Raw genomic sequence first — 20,407 nt, 5'->3', positions numbered from 1 at the left:
CCCATTGTACATACTGGCCTGAAGCTTCAGCTCCATCTGTACCCCTCCCCCCATTGTACTGAGCATACCTCATATGCACCCTGGTGGGAACGCTGGAGGTTGGACAACACGGAAAACAGTCGGGAGTTTGATTCTGGATTCGAAGGCAGAAGAAGGGGCATGTCACTCAATTGTGTACTTTTCTCTCTCTAATGGCTGTATAGCCTATTCTATTCGTGAACAACCCTCAATGGCAAATCTAGCACTTCTGGACCTAGTACTGCACACAATCATCATACTGAGTAGCGGTTTTACAAATACGAGTACACAAGAATTTTGTCCAAACTTTCAAGCCTGCTGACACAAAAGATCCCCGATCACCAATCTGATTGACGATGTGTGTGAAAATGCACTAAAAAGTACCTTAAGGAGGTGTTCACCTGTGTTGAGTTTTCGGGCGACAATTTCCCTTGCGTCTCCGCTTCCCCCCCATATTGTATCTCCCAATTTGTCCCGCTGAATGGGCACTAAAAAGTTCGTTGCAAACGGCGCTGTTCTGCTTGATAATAGGAGAAAAGAAGATTTTTTCAATGCCCCAATCTTGGGCCAATCCGTCATGTCGCAACTCTGCAACAAGGAATGAAAGCGGTGAAGGGAGTGAAAGTCCCATCGAAGGAGGGTCATGTGCCCATATATCCGAGTGACCCTTTTCCCCTGCTGCGGGTTGTGGAGATGCTGTCAATCTCTTGCGTCGGGGTCACTCGTGATGTACTTCGTAGATTTGGCCATGTTGCCATCCCCTCAACTTCTGGAGCCTCCGTCTGACTCCAGCGGTACCCCCCGAGGGTTTTGACTCAATCAACCGGGCTTGTGGTGACCCCAAGGTCCCTCGATGTCATGGGACAATTAGGGATTGGAAGTGTGTAGGTCAGGACTGAGTAGGCATCCGTGCCTCGCAACCCCCAGAGGTCGAACAAAATGTGGTGTAGATGCCTTTGCCTCGTCGCAATGCACCTAGCAAAAGAGAGACTTTTGAATATTGAAATGGGAGTTCTGTTTTTCCTTTCGTTTTCTCATTATTTCAGTCCCCATATGGTGGGTGTTATCGTAGGTCGTAGTTGATGTTTTTCATAGGAGTTCATCTTGCGCGAATCATCTTTTTGCCGTGGGCATGAGAAGTCGTGACAGCCTCTTGCGAGGCTTCTCGTCAGGGCTGGCGCTGTTGGATGAACTTGCGCTTCGTGAGCTGGTCTCTGAGGAAGTACGGCCGCGGTGAGACATGTTGGTGGCTGCAATGATATCTTCGAGGCGTACATCGTCCTGGGGGGAGGATGTTTGATATCCTTCATCAAGGATCTCGGTAAATTTGGAGGACATGGTGCGTGGATAGTAGATGAGGTGCAGCGCCGAGTATGTATATATGCGAAAAGTCAAGGAGGGATATCAAGGAGGGTTACCTTGGGTAGATGCGAACGAATGTTGAAAAGCGCGAAAGACCATCCACAGAAGACAAAAGCTACAAATATGTAGATGCAAATGGGCAATGGACAGGACTTTTAAAATTCGGAGGCAGATTTCCAATCTGGCTGTCCTCGTCTTCGGCACACGCGACGGCCGCGCCTTTGCACAGCGCCCTCGGCATCGCATACAATAATGATCCAGACCCTTGGCTCCATTGCAAGTTGGGCGCCAATGAAGTGTTCCAGTGGCTTTTCAGGTCGTCCCATGACGGTCCCTCCATCGACCTTCCCCAGGCGGGAATGGTATACAAACTCTAGTCCTCGTGCGCCTAGTCCTAGGCAAGCATTGTGGAAAGTCGCGGGAGCTAAAATTCAGGGTCCTTGTCGTGTGGCGCAAGTCTTTTCGAGCAGCCGCCCAGAGCGAAGCCGCAGGCAGGTAAAATAAGCAAGGAAAGGACCAGGAAGCCTGCTACAGGACTTACTGGTAGGCTCCATGAGGACGACAACGAATACGAGTACAGTACTCGTACAGAGGCGAGGGCCACGTTGGCATCAGAACGATCGGCATTGATCATCTTGTGTGAGGTGGGTGGCGAGGAGGGTCGGCTTCAGATCTTGCTTCTTGAGTTGAGCCCTGCACACTTTCTTTTCCCTTCGTCCATACGAGTACAAGGATACCCTTCCGACTGTTGATTGTCGCACAACGCTCAATTCAAGCACCTGGACTATCGTACAGTACGTCGCCTCGGCACTCTTCGTGGTGGTCGACGAGTGCATACCTCCGAATCTGGCTTGGGGAATGATGATGTGAGGCATCGAGGGGCAAAATTTCCGGAACGGAAGCGAAGCCTGTACACCTTGACCTGTTTGGCCTGGGAGCATTCAGATCCCAAGAACATAAATTCTGCGGCCGAAAGACTGACTAGTCGCTCTGAATGACGTCGACGACCTAGCAATTACACAAAATAGGAATATAGAAGCACACTCAGCATGACACGTTTGCTTATCGATTCATGGTTGCATTGCGTGGTTTGACGAGAGAACACCTCTTGAAGCTGCATTGCTGGCATGGATTTTGCCATGCTGCAACTCTTTTCCGAAACTAGTCACCCTATCATAGTTATGGTTCTGTGAGTGATATTCATGTCGTCTCTTGTGCTCAGTCGCTTGTTTATTCTGCCTGCCAGCGAAACCACCTTTCGCGCAGCAAGCCTTCCGAGCTTCTGTTCCTCATCCCAATCGATGCGAAGCAAACATAGGCTCCACAGTGCCTTCTGTGACCTGATGTGTGTTGTAGCATGACAGGATTACCATTCTTCAAGTCATAAACGCGTTGGACAAATCTCGGGTCGGCACGTCGAAAGCGCGGTATGCTACCCTGCGCACTGGTCGAGAGAGTCCTGTCTGATAAATCTGCTCTCGGTAGGTAAATTGACGAGCCAGGACAGGATGCGTCTTGATCTAGATCATCAGATAAGAGGTAGGTCGGGTATCTGTCGACACATTCGAATAGCAGTTCATTGGTAGGCTTTGCATTAGCCCTCCATCTTCGTGTCGGCTTCGCCGTTCATTTCGACACCTTTGGCTGCTGATATCCAGAGCACATTGTTGCATCTGTGGGTGTCACATTAGCATATTCAATCATTCAGCGGAAATAGTTTCTCGGGTACCTGATCAGCACCTCGCCTAGTGTGCCAGTGTGTTTGCGGTCAATATATTCCTCCGTGTTTGACAATTGAATATTCATGTATGAATCGACGCTGACCAGGCGACCTTTGTATTCAGTCTGTCCCCATTTCAATCGTATTATAACTTCGTCATTGATCCTGTAGAAAGCGGCGCGTGTCAGCTCTCAGACATATGTCTTCTCAAGTCCAGTGACTGGGCAACCAGGTTTCGCGGAAGTAATGACCGCGCGACATATAGAACATACAGGTTTTGGAGGAGAGGCCTTGGGTTCAGCGGAGTAAACTATATGATAATTAGCATAGATTCAGTGACGGGTAGGTTTGTAACTCACGTTCATGGTCGCTGTTTGAGAGTTCTCCTACGAGCTCATACAACTGATCGGTATGACTTTGCGCAAGACCGAACAATACTGCTGCAAGAACTTGTTGATATACAACTGGGCGCGCTTCCTCCAGCTTGCGCTCATGAAAATTGTCGAAGCCGCGGGCTTGGCACCGCCGTGCAACGGAGATCACGTGCACAGCCTCGTCGCTAGCCTCGTTTCATCTATGTTGGTTTGCTCGAAGCGTACACGACTTGTCGACTTCTTCCTGATCCCTATCTGAAGTTGACAAAATGATGTTCCTGTAGCAGTAGTAAGGTGTCCCAAACCAAGTCCGTCAGCCTCGCTTCTTTCCAAGACCCGGGGAAAGAATCCTGTCTCCCAACCTCAAGCCAAACAACGAATTGGGAAAAGGGTGGCACATCAAACTTATCATCCCGTTCTCCTCCTAATCCCATTGCTCAAAGTGGGAGCGGCCGTCCGCCCGAAGATAGTTAGGTTACAACTTGGATGGGAGCAGATCCTCAGGCTCGCCGCACCTCCCACTTGATGTCCTTGATGCTCACCTCCTCCCCAGCCTTCTCATCGTAATCGAACCATTCGCCCTCGGATAGGTCTATCCCAGTGAACTTGGTACCCGAATCTGTACCCGTGGCTTCCCATTCCCCCTGACAACTGGTCAGTGACTGCAAACTCCTCTAAGTCCTGCTACCACTCACGTCTGCTTTGAACTCGGTGAACTCCAAGCCCCGGCAGTCGATCTCAATAATGTTCTTTGCTTTGGCTGGCGAATTCTGTTCGTAGGATGCTGGAGCTGTCTTTATAGTAGCAGTTGATTCTCGCTGCATAAGGGGTCAGCACACGAGTGCTCTTAGCAGCCAACTGGTGCCCAACCTTGCAATTCTTGCATTTCCATACAAAATTTGCTTCTCCTCGGCTTCCAGACTGCTCATTCATCTCCTATGGTCGCTCCGTTAGATAAGAGCATATAAGCTAAAGATGTTGTTGGCTGTAATAAAATAAAACACCAAACAATCATAGCGAAGCCGGACTGCTGAAGGTTTTCGACTGAAACTTGACACCACCTACATGACGATTAACGCCAACCCAGTTCGCATGTACCTCACGACACGATGTACATTGGACTTTGAATGTATAATAATATGGAGAATCGGCTGTATCGAGAGGCTTGAGGTCGGTAACACTGGATCGGATTAGTGACTGTCAAGACCATCCCGCAAACTTCGATACCCTTCCAACTCAGCCGTCAGAGCCAATGCCAACATTCTGGAAACCTGAAACTACAAGTCGCTGTGTCTGCCTTAGACTTGTCTCCTTACCGGGCCAATATATTTACTTGCACCGTAATATCGAAGTTGTTGAAGTGAATGACGAGCATGTGAGGCAAGGGCTTGGCGCCGATTTCTTCACTCTGCCGGCCCATTTTGTAACATATTTGACTTGTGATTGTATTATTTAACGGCTACCTCATATCAATCCTACGATTACAACGGTCTAGTTTTTCGGTGTCGATACCCCGTTTGGGACATGGATTCTATCGTTGCCATGCTTGCAGCGTCGCGCGGGGTGTTCAACTATCTCGTGCTGTCTTGATGTCAAAGCTGGCAACCATTCCCTCTTTCTGCCAATAAGCCAAACCCTTTACATAGGTATGGCTCCGAACAAGAAGAAGAAAAAGGCTGTTGCGAACCCTGCACGAGGATTTGCCACAACATCTGTCCCTTCAAAAACAAAACTGGCTGACGAGCCAAATGAGAATGTTGCCGAGTCTAGCACCAGCACAACGCCTCAGGATGCTCAGATTCTGGAGAACGGTGATGGTGCCACGCAGTCTCATCTTCCTAAGACGTCGCAAAAGATCGAGGACATGACCCCAGAGCAACTGGAAGCCCATCTGGAAGATTCGGAGCTTGAAGCCTTCGTTGAAAAATACTCAAGTCGATGCGATGCTGACGCCAGTCGTCAAGTCACACGGCTTGAGACAGAACGGCGGCAGCTTCGCCTGCAAGCCCACAAATTGTCAACCTATCCATGGCTTCCACAACAGAGCATTGGCGAGCTGTTCGCGATGAATGCTCTATGGGAAACTATGAAGGATGGAATGGAGCAGGCCCCACTTCCTTCCAGCGCCGAAGAGAAGGTGTTACTTGATCTCTGGACGCTTGAAAGGGTTCTACAAGCTTTGAAGTTCCCTCGAGTACTGGAAGCTGTAACTCATGTTGCTGGGCTTGCATTGTCTGGTCGATTGAGCACATCGTCAGATTCACTGCCGGGCCTAACGGAGGCTTTTCAGTGGTACGCACTGGGCGAAGATGCCGAGGATTTGTCGAGCTACGAACATACTGTAGAGCTCCGTCCTGGAAACAGTGGTTCCAGCACACCTGTTTTGTTTGATTCTGGTGAGTGTATGCGTTGATTGAGATCAAGTTTAAATATCTCGGGTCCTTCAAATCAGGGCAATCCGGGCTTGTCTTTGAGACCAGCATCAAATCCAGCATTATCCTTTGCTGATGCTTCAATAATAACACCCTCTCAAATTTTACACCAAGAAACGTATGACTGACTGTTCCGCAGGGACTCCGAGTGCAAATGATTCCTGGCAAAGCCCAGCAGGTACACCAGCTCAGGTATCAGAACCTGAAGATGACTACTCGCCCAATGTTTCGTCCGGGAGTGAGGAAGACGACGACCCTGCAAAGCTGACAGAGCGATATGTTAGAATCAAGCGACTATTATGGGATCTGGAGAATCCGCTTCAACCTGGGAAGTCGAGTTCCACATCGAGACGGCAGAAGCAAATAGTCAAGCTTAAGGGTAAACTGCAATCTCTGTGTCGAGATCCTCTTCTGGATGAGTATGAGGCTGAGTCTTCCTGGAGAGTCATTATGGATGAACTTCAAGAGGACCGGCGACAAATTTTGCGAGAAGAATCATGGCGACGGCGTGAGATCGAGCAAGCCGGGCCTTCAGAAAGAGACAACAGCTTGCCGAAAGCCAAGACTCTAGCTCCTGGTGCTGAAGTGGATGTTAATGGAGAAGATGGCCTGTTGGGAGGTATGTTTGGTGAAGAGTCTGAGAATGCAACACCTGATCCGGCTACGAAACCACAAGGGGACATCAAGCTCGTGGATTTTGGTAAATGGAGCGGCGTCTCTCCCAAAAAATTACTCGACGATACCTGCAAAGGGTATGATGCGAAATGCCGTATCCAGACACGTATTTTACAAAGCACGTCACACTCAACGAGACACAGTTTGGAGATTTCCTGGTCAGTAGAGCTTTCGCCAGACGAGCATGCTATTTCTGCCTTGCCATCGATGATATCAACGAAAATAACGTCAACAAACTGGACATTTGCGATGGAGACAATAGCCGCAGCCACAACTATCCAGTCGGAAGCATATATCTGCTCGCAGGGATTGTTCGTGGTCTCATCACTAGGCTCGAAAGAACAGAAAGCAATCGCTAGGCTTCCGACTGTGTGGCGCGAGCTTGTCAGAGATCTAGCTGACGAAAAGCAGAGACTTGTGAACGAGGAGCACAAGGAAATACTCCGGCGATTACGAAATATCATCCAGGCCATTCAAGAAGAGCCGCAACATGAGAAGAGTGATGGCGTGACAACTCAAAGAGCGAAACCCACGCTAGCAACAGATCGTCGCCGCCCACGCCCTACTCCCAGCAGACTAGATCCAGATCAGATTTCCAAGGACTGGCTATTACGGACGTCTCGCCCTTCCTTCCAGCAAATGCTTGAAGTTCGTCAATCACTGCCAGTCCATCAGTACAAGGACAACATTTTGTCTTGCATTGCCAACAACCCGGTCACTGTGATTTGTGCCGAGACAGGTGCTGGCAAATCCTCTGGCATTCCAGTATTGATTCTTGAACGGCAATTCGGAAACGGTCAAGATTGCCGGATCCTTGTCACTCAACCCCGGCGTATCTCGGCAGTGACGTTGGCAAGGCGAGTCTCGCAAGAACTAGGAGAAAATCGTAATGAGATTGGCACGTCAAAATCGCTTGTGGGCTATGCCATACGATTGGAAAGCAAGACGAGCAGCAGTACTCGCATCACGTACGCAACCACAGGTGTGTTGCTGCGAATGTTGGAGGAATCGCCCAATCTGGAAGAATTGGACTACCTGATTCTAGATGAGGTCCATGAGCGCACGATGGACCTCGATCTGTTGTTCATTGCTTTGCAGAAACTCCAACGACGACGGGAGTCTTTGAAGATCATTCTCATGTCGGCCACAGTAGACGCACGAAAGTTCTCCGACTACTTTGGAGGTGCACCAGTTCTGGATCTCCCCGGGCGGACATTCCCCGTTGAGGTCGGCTTTCTCGAGGATGCCGTTGAAGCCACCCTCGGCCTTACTGGAGCCAGAGACCAGTCAGTGGCTTTGGAGGAAGAAGAAGTCGATTTCGAAGGCTACGACAACCGAAAAGGTCGTCCCATGATTCTGGAGCCTGAAAAATACAGTGGCAAGACCCAAGCTTTGATATCGCAAATGGACGAGTATCGCATCGACTACAATCTCATCGCAAAGCTATCGGCCTCGATCGCGACAAAATGCCAATATGCCAAATACAGCAGTGCAATTCTGATATTCATGCCTGGCATAGGTGAGATGCGCCGCCTTCACAACCTGCTCTTGTCAATGGACACGTTCAGTCATGGCTGGGTGGTACATCTACTGCATTCCACTTTTTCCACTGATGACCTCGAAAAGGCCTTTGAACGACCGCCACTGGGACATAGAAAGATTGTGATTGCCACAAACATCGCAGAGACAGGCATAACGATCCCTGATGTCACAGCTGTCATCGACACATGCAAAGAGAAAGTCATGCGGTTCGACGAACGGCGTCAACTTTCCAGGCTCACTGAAGGATTCATCTCGCGCTCGTCCGCGCGCCAACGACGAGGTCGTGCGGCCCGTGTGCAAGAAGGTTTATGCTTCCACCTTGTTACAAAGCACCGGCACGACACTCTCATGCTCGAGCAGCAGGTCCCGGAGATGCTGAGGTTGAGCTTGCAGGACCCAATGCTGAGGATCAAAGTGTGGAACCTCGGCTCGATAGAAGAGACGCTCAACGCTGCAATCGACCCTCCCTCAAGGAAGAACGTGCTGAGGGCAATCGAGAAGCTGAAGGACGCAGGGGCCTTAACGAAAACCGAGGCATTGACACCACTGGGACAGCAAATCGCGCGACTGCCATTGGAAGTGTCGCTTGCAAAGCTGGCAATTTTTGGTGTCATTTTCAGATGCCTGGTACGGACCGTGTCCCTCCCTATATTGGGACTTGTATCGTTTCTTGGATCTATCAGCTAGCTAACCCTTGCACAGGATCCTATTCTGGCTATAGTGTCCCTGTTGACATCGAAATCACCGTTCCTCGCTTCTTCAGCAGCAGCTGCTCGCCCTGACGCCCGCCAGACATTCAGCCGCGCGGACTCGGACCTTCTGTCTTCGTTCAACGCATACGAAGCATGGCGAAGAGCCAAAGCTGCGCGCTCCGCCCAAGACTTCTGCCGCAAGAACCACATCAGCGACCAAACAATGTCACAGATCGAAGAGCAAAAGGTACAGCTTCTTGTGTACCTTGTCGACGCAGGTCTCGCGAGTCTGGACCTTGACGAGAAAGCTGTACTTAACCGGGCCAGGTCTGGGCCCGGCCGCGGTTCGAATATCAACTTCTACATCGTTCCCGAGAGATATAACCAGACACTCAGCGATCGAGCACTGAACGGCATCACCGCCATGGCACTGTATCCTCGAATCCTCGCGCGCGAAGGCAAAGGCTGGCGCAACGTGTACACAAACCAGCAGGTCTCGCTGACCTCCCGCTCGATCAACCACAACAATCCCAAGGCGCCTCGGTGGCTGTCTTTTTTCGAGGCTATGCAGAACCGTAGCGGCAATTTGAATGTCTTCGAAACATCTGCGATACCCGAGTCGACGTTGGTGGCGCTGCTCGGCGAAGCTGAGTTCAAGTTCTACGCTGGCGTGATGGTCTTGGATTCTGGAAAAATCAAGATCTCTGTCAAACACTGGAGACAATTGATGGCGATCAAGATACTACGAGAGCGTCTACTCTACGTTTTGGAAATTGCGTACAAGAAGCCTGGGCAAGGGTTGGAAGCTGCTGACCAGCAGTGGGTCGATATGTGGTTGAAAATAGAAGCGTCTCAGGAATCGTAAGGATTTTGGAAAGCAATAGGCCGAGCCATATCCTTCTCGACAGTCAGAGTTACCCAGCTTTGAATAATGAATGGCACCACTCGTATCTCGATGCCCCATTCATGCCCGAGGTACACGCCGTGCGTCCTCTCCTGAATTGCCGGAAGGGATCTTGATCTTGGACCTGATCTTCACTACATGTTAATTTACTTGTATTTGGGCCAGTGTCGGGGCCTATGTTCTACTCCAACCCTAACCTCATCTTAACAGATACCCACCGTCGACTGGCAACGGTACGCCCGTAATCCACGCAGCATCGTCAGTGGCGAGGAACACTGCGGCCTTCGCCACATCCTCGACCTTGCCCAGCCGTCCGCCAAACGGATGCTTGCCACTGATCTCCTCCAGCACGTCCACCTGACCCTGCAGATTCTGGGTCATGCTCGTTTCCAAGAACCCCGGGCACAGGGCGTTACAGTGGATCAGGTCCTTCGCATAGTCCAAGGCGACCTGCTTGGTCAACATGACGGCGGCGCCTTTGCTCGCGCAATAGCTCGGGGTGCCGTAGTAAGGCACGAGGCCCTGGACGCTGGCGGTGTTGATGATCCAGCCCCTCGCGGCGTAGACCTGGTCCTGGCCGTCGATCATCTGCTTCAGGGCGTACTTGCACCCGAGAAACATGCCCTTGGCGTTGATGGCGAGCGTCTTGTCAAAGTCCTCCTCGCTCGTCTCGTGGCAGCGCAGCGGCCGCACGTGCGTCGACTCGACGCTCACCCCGGCGTTGTTGACCATGATGTCCACTCTCTTGTAGCGCTGGACGCACGCGCGCACCGCCAGCTCGACGTCCCGTGCCCGCCTCACGTCGGCCTTGTGGTACGTCGCCTCGCCGCCCTGCTGGCGGATGAGCTCGTGCGTGCCGGGCTGCCCGGACACGCGGACGTGAAAGTCGTCGGCCCGCTGCGTCGTCGCGTTGAAGCCGTTGCGCGGGCTCGGGTACAGATCTATACAGAACACCGAGGCGCCTTGGGCCGCGAACGCGAGGCTGATCGCTTGCCCTAGCCCGGAACTACTGCCTGTAACGATGGCGATGCGGTCCTTGAGCCGCCCGGACGGTTGTGCTGACATGGTGTGCTGCCCGACAGGAATGGCCGTGTCGTGTCTTGACTGTCACCTTCGAGAAGGGGAAACGACAAATGGATCGCCCAACACTTACCGTCTGGCTCAAGGAGGGAGAACGAGGAGGTGATCTAGGGGTCATATGATATCACATCACGCATCAAAGGGATAACGTACAGGTCTCGTTTAGCTTCGTGATTAGTTGGTCCCATGGAGCCCGACTCCTCTGTTCGGGCCCGTAACGTGCCCAGCAGTAGGTAGGCTGAAGATGGGCGTTGCTGGAAGATGATGATAGGTCTGTGGTATTCCTTCAGCTGTCCCTTGTTGTGTTTGTCTTGTTTGCACGAATCAGGCCGTTGCGGCAGCCTTGTATGTCGGATTAACCATTAAGCGAACAGCCTCAAGAAAACACCAATATGTAATCCGATAGTGAAGGCCATGTTGACCAGTATTTTATTTGAGATTTGACGCAATTCAAATATGAATCTTCCGAAGGCCCAGGCTAATCAATGACAGCCCTTCTATAAGACTACAAGACAAAAATGATTCGCCCTCGTAAACGTACGTCGGGTATTTCTCATTGCATTTCTCATAGTTAGCATGGCCTCCAGCCGGACGGCATGACCTGGCTGTCGACGGGATTACACTTCGAGTTAGTCATTATCGTAGATGCGTCCTGACGAGTTCACGATAAGCCTCGTAGTGTCGTTGAGACGCATGCCTATGCCTCATTTCTGATCGAAGGCCAATTCTGCCCGGGTAGTAGCTGGACTGCTCGATCTCGTCTCAGCGTTCAGCGTTGATCCACTGTGTCCATGCCGTGGGAATCAGTGTCATCAGCGGGCATAAGCCGATCCACATCATATATGTACCCGCCCAATGAAGAGGCGAATTTCATAGACAGACTAGGCCCAAGGAGCGTAACATTACATGAAAGTTTTCCGTGACTCGGAGAAAAGAGATGGAGATTCGATGTGAGAGACTCAGGTCTTGAGACGTGTCGCACTGACATCTGTTACCGATGCAGTTGAGCATTTGGATCGTCTACTCTTCATCTTCAGGCTCGCGTTCTTCGAACCGAAGAAATGAAGAATCATCGGTCTGTGGTGCCGTAATTGATTGCCAAGCGCCCTTTACTATGTCAAGAACATTGTCGGGAAACGCAATATCTTGACTGGCAGGTGGAAAGAGCATGATTGAAGGTGAAGGTCGTAGCAAGGTAGGTGTTTCGTTTGCAACAGCGGACACTCCTGAAAACACATATGATAAAGACCACAAGAGAGTACCTGATGCATTCTCTGTTTCCAAGAATGACTGTATGGCTGATTCAAGTCGATGCTTTGAGGAAGTTTTATCTGCTTCGACACGCACTGAGGCGTAAATTATGCCTGGCAAGACAAATCAGTAAACTCATCCATAGAAGCAGTTTGAGTACATAAAGGGATGAGGATTCCACTTCAGGTTGTCAGAGGAAAAATATCAGCAAAGCATAAAATGCTCAGGCAATGTAGATAAGTATTCGATTGTTGGATCATCATGTGGAAGGGGTGAACAGAGATCAAGGTTCAACTCACATTGACCTGGTGGGCATTCTCCTGTATCTTCAGAATGAATCTGGAGATACACTGGACTCTTTTCGGAGCCCGTGTTGTCACCTTCGTCTACTAGCACTATGGCAGCAGCAGGAACCGGTCCGTTATCCGAGGTTTGAGGGAAAAGGTTTCGGAAGGAATGGTCAACAACGTTGATCGACCTCAAGAACTCCTCCTTCGATTGGCCTGGTTGTGTGGCTTGGTCTGTTGTTGGAAGGTCTTCGGGGGATCCAGCAACAGATCGAGCTTTGACGTTCGTTGAGTCCGAAAGAGTGCCTTCTAGGAGAGCTTTGCCAGAAAAGTCTTGATCTACAAGGGTCAGAGAGGTCAACTCGTGTCCCAAGAGATACACGCCGCCGCCGACAGCTCCAGCTCTGCATGCCACTTGGGACATCTCCGAATTTCCGCCATACTTTGCGATGACGGCACCAAAACCGGGGCCGAAATAACCCATCGATCGCATGTGCCTTCTGATGCGTAATAAGGCAACGTTGAAAGGTATCTGACTCGCAGGCACCGGCGAAAGGGCGAGAGCAAGTAACGGGGCCTGCAGAGAAGCTGGCACTTTGAACTTGGTATCCAAGGCAGATTGAAGACTCAGGCTCGTGTCGTCTTCAAGCGTGGTGTCCAATTCAACGTCGTCCTGTAGCACATAGCGCAGGAACTTCATCAAGCCGCGTTTATCCTTCATGGACAGGGACTCGTCATTGAAGACATCCTCTCGTGTGCTGGGGATCTTATGCAGGGACCCAGCCCGATGCACCCACCATGACCCCACGGCGAGGAATTCCAGCTGTGTATGTATCCGTGAAGAGACAAGGGTGGGGAGAATCTTGGACTGAGCATAGATTATCTGGGGATTCAGGCTCAAAGTGTATGATCGAGAGGATTTCAGAGCGGATGGCCCTGCGTCCTCAGAGTCTGGTTTTGAGATCGAGGCATCTTTGAAGATACTGTTCGGAACTGTGCAAAATCAGCCCAGCTGCACATGCATGGGCCTCCGAATGAGAAAGTACACTTCTCCAGATCTTCTACCCATCTTTCCGCATCTTGCAGGCTGAGAGCAGCATCACGGCCTCCGTAGTATGTACGGCGATCGAGGTGAAGGACTTTTTTCCCGGAACGTGAGAGGGATCTAGCCACGCACGCTTGGTCAGTCAGTCAAGGTCTCAAGTGGAACGGAATAACCACACTCAGCTTACAATGCCAGCAGGGACTGGGGGATGCTGGTCCCTGCAATGATCACGTCCCAGATCTCATCACTCAAGAACTCCATGCTTGTCGCTACAAAGTTCAAGAGGTCAAAGCTGCATGTAAGGAAGGTTACCAAAATTCAAGGACGAGATCCATCTGACCCGCCTGAATTATTTTCGAAGGAATGTGATCGAAGCCAGAAACTTTGCCGAGCCTGGCCGTTTCACCACATTCAGGTACTTCAACTTCATTAACTAGAGAGCAAACAATGTCAAACAGACCCTCACGAGCTGACCTGGTGAGACCAGTGGCGACCGTGATCGGTATATTGGACCTCAGCACATGATTGTCACCGCCTGCTGCACAAACGAACAAGATCTTCACGCTAACTAGGCACCAGAATCATGATAGGCTACGTACCGGTCTTCAATACACTATGCAGGCAAAGACCATTATAATGTGGCATGACTACATCAGATCCATCTGCTTTGGTCTCATTTCCTGTAGACCGCAACCACCGCTTGACAAACACAGCTTTCGTGTTCTCTCGAACCGCAACAGATGAGAATAAGCCTGCACAATTTCCCACCTCCAAAAGATTTCCCTGCCACAAGTCTGGCTTCACAAACTGCAGATACAGGTATAAATATAAGAGAGCCACCGAGCGCCGTTGAGACCATGAGACCGCTCTTCTCGCTACCGGCCGAGCTCTACAACCAAATCGTCCGTGACCTGGACTATCAAGACGTGCTTGCTTTCCGCTTGACATGCCGCTCCGCGATCGGCGTCGTCCCCTTCACGAGACTCAAGGTCTTACACCGGACCACCAAACAAAAGCTTCTTGAGGATGAGAAAGTGGAGCTGGACTCGCGAGAAGCCCGGTACGAAATCATGGAGCAATGGGCACTTGCGTTTCCGCACGCAGGTCGAAACTGGAAATCTCACGACACCACGGCAAATATCCACATGAACAGAATCATGAGAGCTTCATATCTCAATTGCTATGCGTGCCTCCAGAGCCTCCCGCTCGAGTGTTTCACTCGGACGCAAACCATGGGGAAGAGAAGCCTCGGCCACAGAGATTGCGGGCGCCGGTTTTGCAAAGCTTGCGGCGTGAAGAGAGGCATCTGGGAGAAAGGCACCAGCATCAGAGATGGCAAGCGTGTGTGGATCGTCTGCGGAGGATGCAGCGCCCTCAGGGAGGCCGATCCCAATTACAAGCGCGACGGTGTATGTTCAGCCGAATGTCTCGCTGTCGTTACTATTGGGATTCCAGACTCGGCTTCCTCTTCCTCAGAACCTGTTCAAAGCCAATCGGTACTTCCGACCAGGACAGACCTTATTCGCAACGGCATGTCGAGTACCCGTGCAACTCGATGTTTGCGGTGCTGGTCCATAAATCATACCGAAAAAGTCGCAGATGGCGATTTGGCGCGCCGTCTTTGCAAAGGCTGTGAAAGCGTTGTGCATCACGGCGTCTTGGATATCAAACCTCACAACGGTTGCTAACGGCCTCCCCATACGTCGATGCAACGACTGATGAGTGGCATTGGTGTTCTCTACCGTGACAGTCTGTGACAGGCAAGCGGTATGCATATGGGGGCGGTAATGGGTGGTAAACATGTGTTACACCTACCGGTGTCCTGCTAGCTAAGAATTGTACAATGTGCCATCTTGAGCTACCTTCACACACCCATAACAACGCAATATGAACACACGTTGAGAGGCGGGAGGTCGTTGAGAAGGATAATGCTATTGGATCCGGGACGGACCTACGAATAATGGTTGTGAGATAATGAATTTGTTATACACTAGTATCCTCAAGGGGCTACTCCTCTCTCTCTATCCCAACAGGGCACCAGGGGAGCGGGCGCGTCTGGCCATTATTGGCGAAGGCGAGCCCCCTTTTCAATCTCTCGCACAACTTCCATTGCCTTCTGGATCTAAACATGAACACATTAGCATATGATCCACCAGAGAAGGACATCCAGAAGAGGGCCATCTAACGAAGCTACTGCCGAGAGGGAGACTTACACATTGCTTGTACAGATATCACTTGGGATTAAGCGTAGAGAAGCACGCCTCACACAACCCGGACCTCTTCAATTGTACGGAGGCACGTCCAATTCCTTCGACTCGATCGATTCCCTTGCACTCGAGGCACTTGAAGATGCTAGAGTACGAGTCGAAGCCGCCCAGAGGAAAATATTTGCCGGGTGTGTTTCCGACGAGACAGTTGCCACAGATAAGTGAGTCAAAGAACTCATCGTGCGACTGGGGGGTGACAGGGCCCCACCATGAAATTCTCCTCAAAAAAGAGTCGCGGAGAGTCGTGAAGTCAAACATCGGCCTCTCACGGATGGCTCCGCACTGAGTGCACGGGAAGAAGTAGTCTCGTTGGTCCGCCACACAGTTGGCGATTATGCGCGAATATCCCACGGTCGTCAAATAACTCAACTCCTGCATCCTAGTAACCCTCTTTAGGTCGTCATGGTACCTGAGTTGGCAGCCACCATTCGGTTGCAGAACTCTAAAGTCCTCAGAGAAAACGTTCCCGGTCTCGGTCTATGCTTGTGAGAGCTCTCGCTTGATTTGTCTATTTGTCTCGGGCGTTGTGCTGTCACAAAAGGTTCGGCAGGTGGCACGCAGGCTGGTTCGGTCATTGTAGTCTAGATAGCTGCAAATCTTGTGTTGAATTTCTGTAGGAAGACCAGTGAGAGAGGCTTCTGTACCTGCAATACTGCTCTCAGGAACTGTCGCAATGACGCCGTCTGTTGGCACGGTTGCTTCTTCCAGGGTTAGGGCCTCCTGCTGTTGTTGCTGTTGTTCTTGTTGTTGGTGGTGGAAGTGGTGGTGGTTTTCTTCAATCACCAGGGCACCGCAATACCATATCAACTCTTGGACCTGGTTCCAACCCATTAGAACACAGACGATATTCCTTCTTTCGACTTGATGAGGAAGGTGCAAGGAAACTGCGGCAGTTGAGTAAAGCTTTACAGCAGGTCAGGATTTCAGGCTGAAGTGGTGAGAAGTCGCGAGACAGAGATTGTGTGATAGTGAAAGTATGTCTCGTCGTGAAGCAGTAAAATCTCTGTTCCCTGATAGAAATTGCTGCAACTTCATTGGCTTTTCCTTTATTATGCTCTCTTCACTTACACTTTTGCGTTAATACCCTGAGCTGGTGTCTGCTCTTCAAGAGAAAATGAGCTTCAGAAAGCGGTGAGCACCATATTAATTGACCTCAACTGAGCTTGAAACGGCCCTTTTTACATGCTCTTGAAATGTCCAGCGTTGTAGTGAACCATTGTCGCGATTGCGACGAGGTAGTTGACGTCGTGTATTCATCCAGTCCTCAATCTCATTATAATGGTCGCAAACTCAGGAGACTGTATTCTTCGCGAGAGAGGACCGCTACAACGTCTCGTAGTAGAGAAATACTGTTAGATTGTTGAGACTTGTCGTTGAAGCTGTCAAACTTCGAGACTCGTATCGAAGCGAGTGACGATTCAGGGGATGTAACACCATGTGAAGTTCGAGTCAGTGGTGTCACGTGTGTCTGTGATATATGACTTAGATTTGTCCGTCGGGCAGTTGCAGGATCCTGTCACGCACGAAAGTCGAAATTAGAACCAAATTCCATCTTTCGTCCCGCCAGGGCCTTCTGGAAGATTGTCGTATGTCCCCAGGCTGAGAAACTCATGTCCAATAGGAACTTCTATTACTCCTTGAGCTGTCATAACAAATCCACGTGATGGTGTAATATGTGTGTTGCTTTTTGCCATCATGTCCCGAAACAACGCAACATCTGAAATTTCCTCCAAAGTGCTTGCAAGTATGGACCCGACTGAACCCCCGTCTCGCGTCCTGACGTTTATCCGGACCCTTCTCCAAGTTGCAGACGAATGGCTCTCGTCAGTCTGACAGCGACCAGTAGCCAGCCGTAGCACCTAGACGGCTTTAAACAGCTTTTGCATTTCTCTTGCGCCGCAAAATAAGCGCCCTTCCAGTATCAAAAACTTTTTGCAGTCTGGATCACCCACCTGGACTGGTGCATAAGGACACATATTGCGTATTTGTTCTGTCCACGGACTACAACTTCGAGCCACACCTCGTCGTTGCAAAACCAACTTCACCTCGCGGTCGAAATTGCAGAGTTTCACGTTATTCTCCCGCGTGACGCGTGTTAATCCAGTACAGCTGCCTTCTCACTCGACCAAGAATCCCCAGTGGTTTTGTTGCTCGTTTTGCTCGTTTGCTCCAGACAGGTTGTATTTTAAGTGCGCGCATCGAGCTGGCTGACGAAATGCATTCATCATAACCGGCAACCGCAAAACGATTTGCGTAACCATTGACCTCAAAGCAAAAGATTTCTTCTTTTTTGAACCCGAGGCTTAATACTACGGCAGCTGGCTTCAACCTGGTTTGTGTTGACTGCCGCGAAAGTCATGACGTTGTGAAAGCAGTATATGAGATGGACCCCTCTCTTGTCTGTTTCCTGTCATCGTCGAGGTATGCGGGTACCAGCCGTGTGGGTACGATGTTGGAGCAGATTCAGTATGGTGTGCCTGCTGTCCAGACGCTGCTCCTGTCCATTCATTGAAGTCATGAAGCGGTTGGTATGAGGTCGGCTCGCGGGTAGTTGCCAGGATCGAGCTGTGCTGATGGTCAAGCTCGAGACCCATCATTCCATGGTTCGTTGAGGGCATCTGTTGTTGGGGTCCTGTCATTCTCCGATCAAAATTCGGATAGGTATGGCTTCGATAGGCTGCAGGAAACCCATGCTGCATGTCCTCAGCCTCTGCGCCAGACATAGGCCTTTGTGTCATCTGACCCCAGTCATAGGCTTCCATCGGATGCGACGTCGGGTAGCTATACGCGCTGCCCTGTGTCATTGGCATCGTTGAAGGAAGCGAGCCCGTTGGGAAGGCTGACGTGTACGTCCCAGGGACGTTGTGTGCATAACTAGGATAATATCCTGAATTTATAGGTTCGGACGCAAAATGTCCAGGGGCCTGGTCGAGATAGGTGGGAGGCGCGGCCGTCTGCCCTTGCTGTTGCTGCTGTATATGGTGAGGGTCAAAAGGATGGGGGTACTCGAAACCTAGAACTTGTCAGCAACAGACGACGACGTATGGGCTTTCATGATGCAGTCTCATATATGGAACGTTGGCGAACGAACCCTCTACCAAGACCGTCCACGATCGAAGAACAGATACCACGAACCTTCATCTTGATCCATATGTTCGAATGAGCTGCTTCTGAGCATAGCGCCGGGGGAGGAGGAGGCAACAGAAGCATCGCCTTCGATAAAAATACTTTCGGACTTGGTTCCAGACCTCGGACGCTTCCCTGGCGTCGAGCTCTGATCGACAGGGTAGAAGTGGCAATCTTTCTTCAAGCGAATACAGTTTTGACATCGACCAGAGGAATCGTCAATTGCGGCAATGCAGCGAATCTTGCGACGTCGACAATGGCCTATAGGCTGTCAGTGCTCGCCCACGGTACGTGAGGACTTATACTAACCACATGCCACCGCAGTTCGATGATAACCAAGTTTGTTGCGCTTTTTGTCGGAAGGAGACAGCGCTTGAGCTTCCATAGACATCTCTTGCGCACCTGGAAAGGAATCCGCCCGTGTCACCAAACCAGGCATCTCCGTCGTGTCACTTTGACTGTGATGCTGATCTTGTGCAAGGAGCCCTTCCCTCATCAAGTGTTCAACCTGGTCTTCTTCTGCTTGCATCCCTTGCGATGTGAATCAAGCGCGCACAGCCCCAAACTACGAACACTGCTGTCGTTTCTGAACCCAACCAGCGGCAGCTACTATGTTGTTCCACTTCGGCGCATCATCAGATCGTCAAGAGGCGATCAGAAAAATCGAAACAGGGTCCATCGAGAGTCCCTCGATATGCTGCCTAAGTTCAACTGGTGAATAACCCGGGAAATTGATCAGCCTTGCCGCTGTTGTCAATCACGGTTCGATCACAGGTCGACGAAATGGCAAGACTGAGTCGTCTCCGTACAATAAATATCGAGGCAATGAGATACACTCCAGAGCGATGGCGCCGTCCCCCACGCCGAGATACTGTCAAACACTGAAGGAATGAGGCACCGGCCCGTTTCCACTGCGATGCCTTGAGGATGATCTTTCTGGTCTCAAATACAAGCGAGCGTACCAGATCTTCGGTGGCTGATGATCCTTGATGAATGCGTAACGTCGCTGAACAGTACAGCCGAATAAACTAGGCGAGGAATCGAAGAAGAGAATGACTTGATGGAGGCAGACGAAGACAAGAAAGAGGTTGAGAGGGGTTGACGAGGCCTGGCCTCGATCGGTTCGAGAAGAGTTGCGGAAAGGCCCACCGATAGGTCCCGTCCTAGCAGGGCTGAAATCGACTTCGAGAATGGGCACAAGGGTAAGTTCGGCGCGAGCAGCAGCAGCAGCAGCACTGTTACAACCCACTTGGCAGATGATGCAAACGACCTAATTGTACCAGCTAAGTAGGAACATAGGGCTTCCCGAAAGCATGCAGAACTCATGGAGAATGGATCTTGCATTTGCTGCCCCAATTCCACCCGGGCCAGTTTCGACTGGTTCACCCAGTGGATTTACCCTGGGATTCGAGGGTGCCACAAAAGCCAATTTAGTACCCTTAGGTTCTCATACAATCAGCACAGGGTCCCACGAAAGGGACCATTGCCTAGCTGGGAGCCCAACTTTACCTTTGGAAAGGGCAGGCGGATGATCGATGCGAGGCGCACGGGGTCCAGCGACGTTAGCCAAGGGCAACTGAACACTGCCCAAGCGACACACGTTCGGACACTACGTCTGCGTTCAGTTCAGGA

At 50.9% G+C, this 20,407-nt stretch overlaps 8 protein-coding genes across 8 annotated transcripts; 2 read left to right on the top strand and 6 right to left on the bottom strand.

Annotated features, from left to right (window-relative positions):
• Positions 1 to 1,131: 1,131 nt before the first annotated feature.
• Positions 1,132 to 1,356, bottom strand: PV08_04494 (uncharacterized protein; the record flags this gene model as incomplete). Its single annotated transcript, XM_016378842.1, has 1 exon — positions 1,132 to 1,356. One exon carries the CDS (start codon positions 1,354 to 1,356, stop codon positions 1,132 to 1,134), a length of 225 nt encoding a protein of 74 aa, XP_016237519.1.
• A 1,618-nt stretch (positions 1,357 to 2,974) lies between these two features.
• Positions 2,975 to 3,465, bottom strand: PV08_04493 (uncharacterized protein; the record flags this gene model as incomplete). Its single annotated transcript, XM_016378841.1, has 4 exons — positions 2,975 to 3,053; positions 3,110 to 3,265; positions 3,373 to 3,410; positions 3,460 to 3,465. The coding sequence occupies 4 exons, from the start codon at positions 3,463 to 3,465 to the stop codon at positions 2,975 to 2,977; spliced, it is 279 nt and encodes a 92-aa protein (XP_016237518.1).
• Positions 3,466 to 3,974: 509 nt separating this feature from the next.
• PV08_04492 (uncharacterized protein) lies at positions 3,975 to 4,298 on the bottom strand (the record flags this gene model as incomplete). Its single annotated transcript, XM_016378840.1, has 2 exons — positions 3,975 to 4,118; positions 4,170 to 4,298. The coding sequence occupies 2 exons, from the start codon at positions 4,296 to 4,298 to the stop codon at positions 3,975 to 3,977; spliced, it is 273 nt and encodes a 90-aa protein (XP_016237517.1).
• Positions 4,299 to 5,122: 824 nt separating this feature from the next.
• PV08_04491 (uncharacterized protein) lies at positions 5,123 to 9,680 on the top strand (the record flags this gene model as incomplete). Its single annotated transcript, XM_016378839.1, has 3 exons — positions 5,123 to 5,870; positions 6,046 to 8,750; positions 8,826 to 9,680. The coding sequence occupies 3 exons, from the start codon at positions 5,123 to 5,125 to the stop codon at positions 9,678 to 9,680; spliced, it is 4,308 nt and encodes a 1,435-aa protein (XP_016237516.1).
• Positions 9,681 to 9,917: 237 nt separating this feature from the next.
• Positions 9,918 to 10,784, bottom strand: PV08_04490 (uncharacterized protein; the record flags this gene model as incomplete). Its single annotated transcript, XM_016378838.1, has 1 exon — positions 9,918 to 10,784. One exon carries the CDS (start codon positions 10,782 to 10,784, stop codon positions 9,918 to 9,920), a length of 867 nt encoding a protein of 288 aa, XP_016237515.1.
• Positions 10,785 to 11,819: 1,035 nt separating this feature from the next.
• PV08_04489 (uncharacterized protein) lies at positions 11,820 to 13,643 on the bottom strand (the record flags this gene model as incomplete). Its single annotated transcript, XM_016378837.1, has 4 exons — positions 11,820 to 12,163; positions 12,350 to 13,330; positions 13,384 to 13,502; positions 13,570 to 13,643. The coding sequence occupies 4 exons, from the start codon at positions 13,641 to 13,643 to the stop codon at positions 11,820 to 11,822; spliced, it is 1,518 nt and encodes a 505-aa protein (XP_016237514.1).
• A 596-nt stretch (positions 13,644 to 14,239) lies between these two features.
• On the top strand, positions 14,240 to 14,960 carry PV08_04488 (uncharacterized protein; the record flags this gene model as incomplete). Its single annotated transcript, XM_016378836.1, has 2 exons — positions 14,240 to 14,791; positions 14,859 to 14,960. The coding sequence occupies 2 exons, from the start codon at positions 14,240 to 14,242 to the stop codon at positions 14,958 to 14,960; spliced, it is 654 nt and encodes a 217-aa protein (XP_016237513.1).
• Positions 14,961 to 17,973: 3,013 nt separating this feature from the next.
• Positions 17,974 to 19,304, bottom strand: PV08_04487 (uncharacterized protein; the record flags this gene model as incomplete). The annotated part of the gene is made up of 3 exons (XM_016378835.1): positions 17,974 to 18,662; positions 18,785 to 19,036; positions 19,085 to 19,304. The coding sequence occupies 3 exons, from the start codon at positions 19,302 to 19,304 to the stop codon at positions 17,974 to 17,976; spliced, it is 1,161 nt and encodes a 386-aa protein (XP_016237512.1).
• Between the last annotated feature and the right edge of the window lie 1,103 nt (positions 19,305 to 20,407).

Source organism: Exophiala spinifera (assembly GCF_000836115.1).
Source record: "Exophiala spinifera strain CBS 89968 unplaced genomic scaffold supercont1.3, whole genome shotgun sequence".
Taxonomy (NCBI): domain Eukaryota; kingdom Fungi; phylum Ascomycota; class Eurotiomycetes; order Chaetothyriales; family Herpotrichiellaceae; genus Exophiala; species Exophiala spinifera.
Note: the sequence above shows the minus strand (reverse complement) of the source record. Positions and strands in the feature narration are given on the sequence as shown.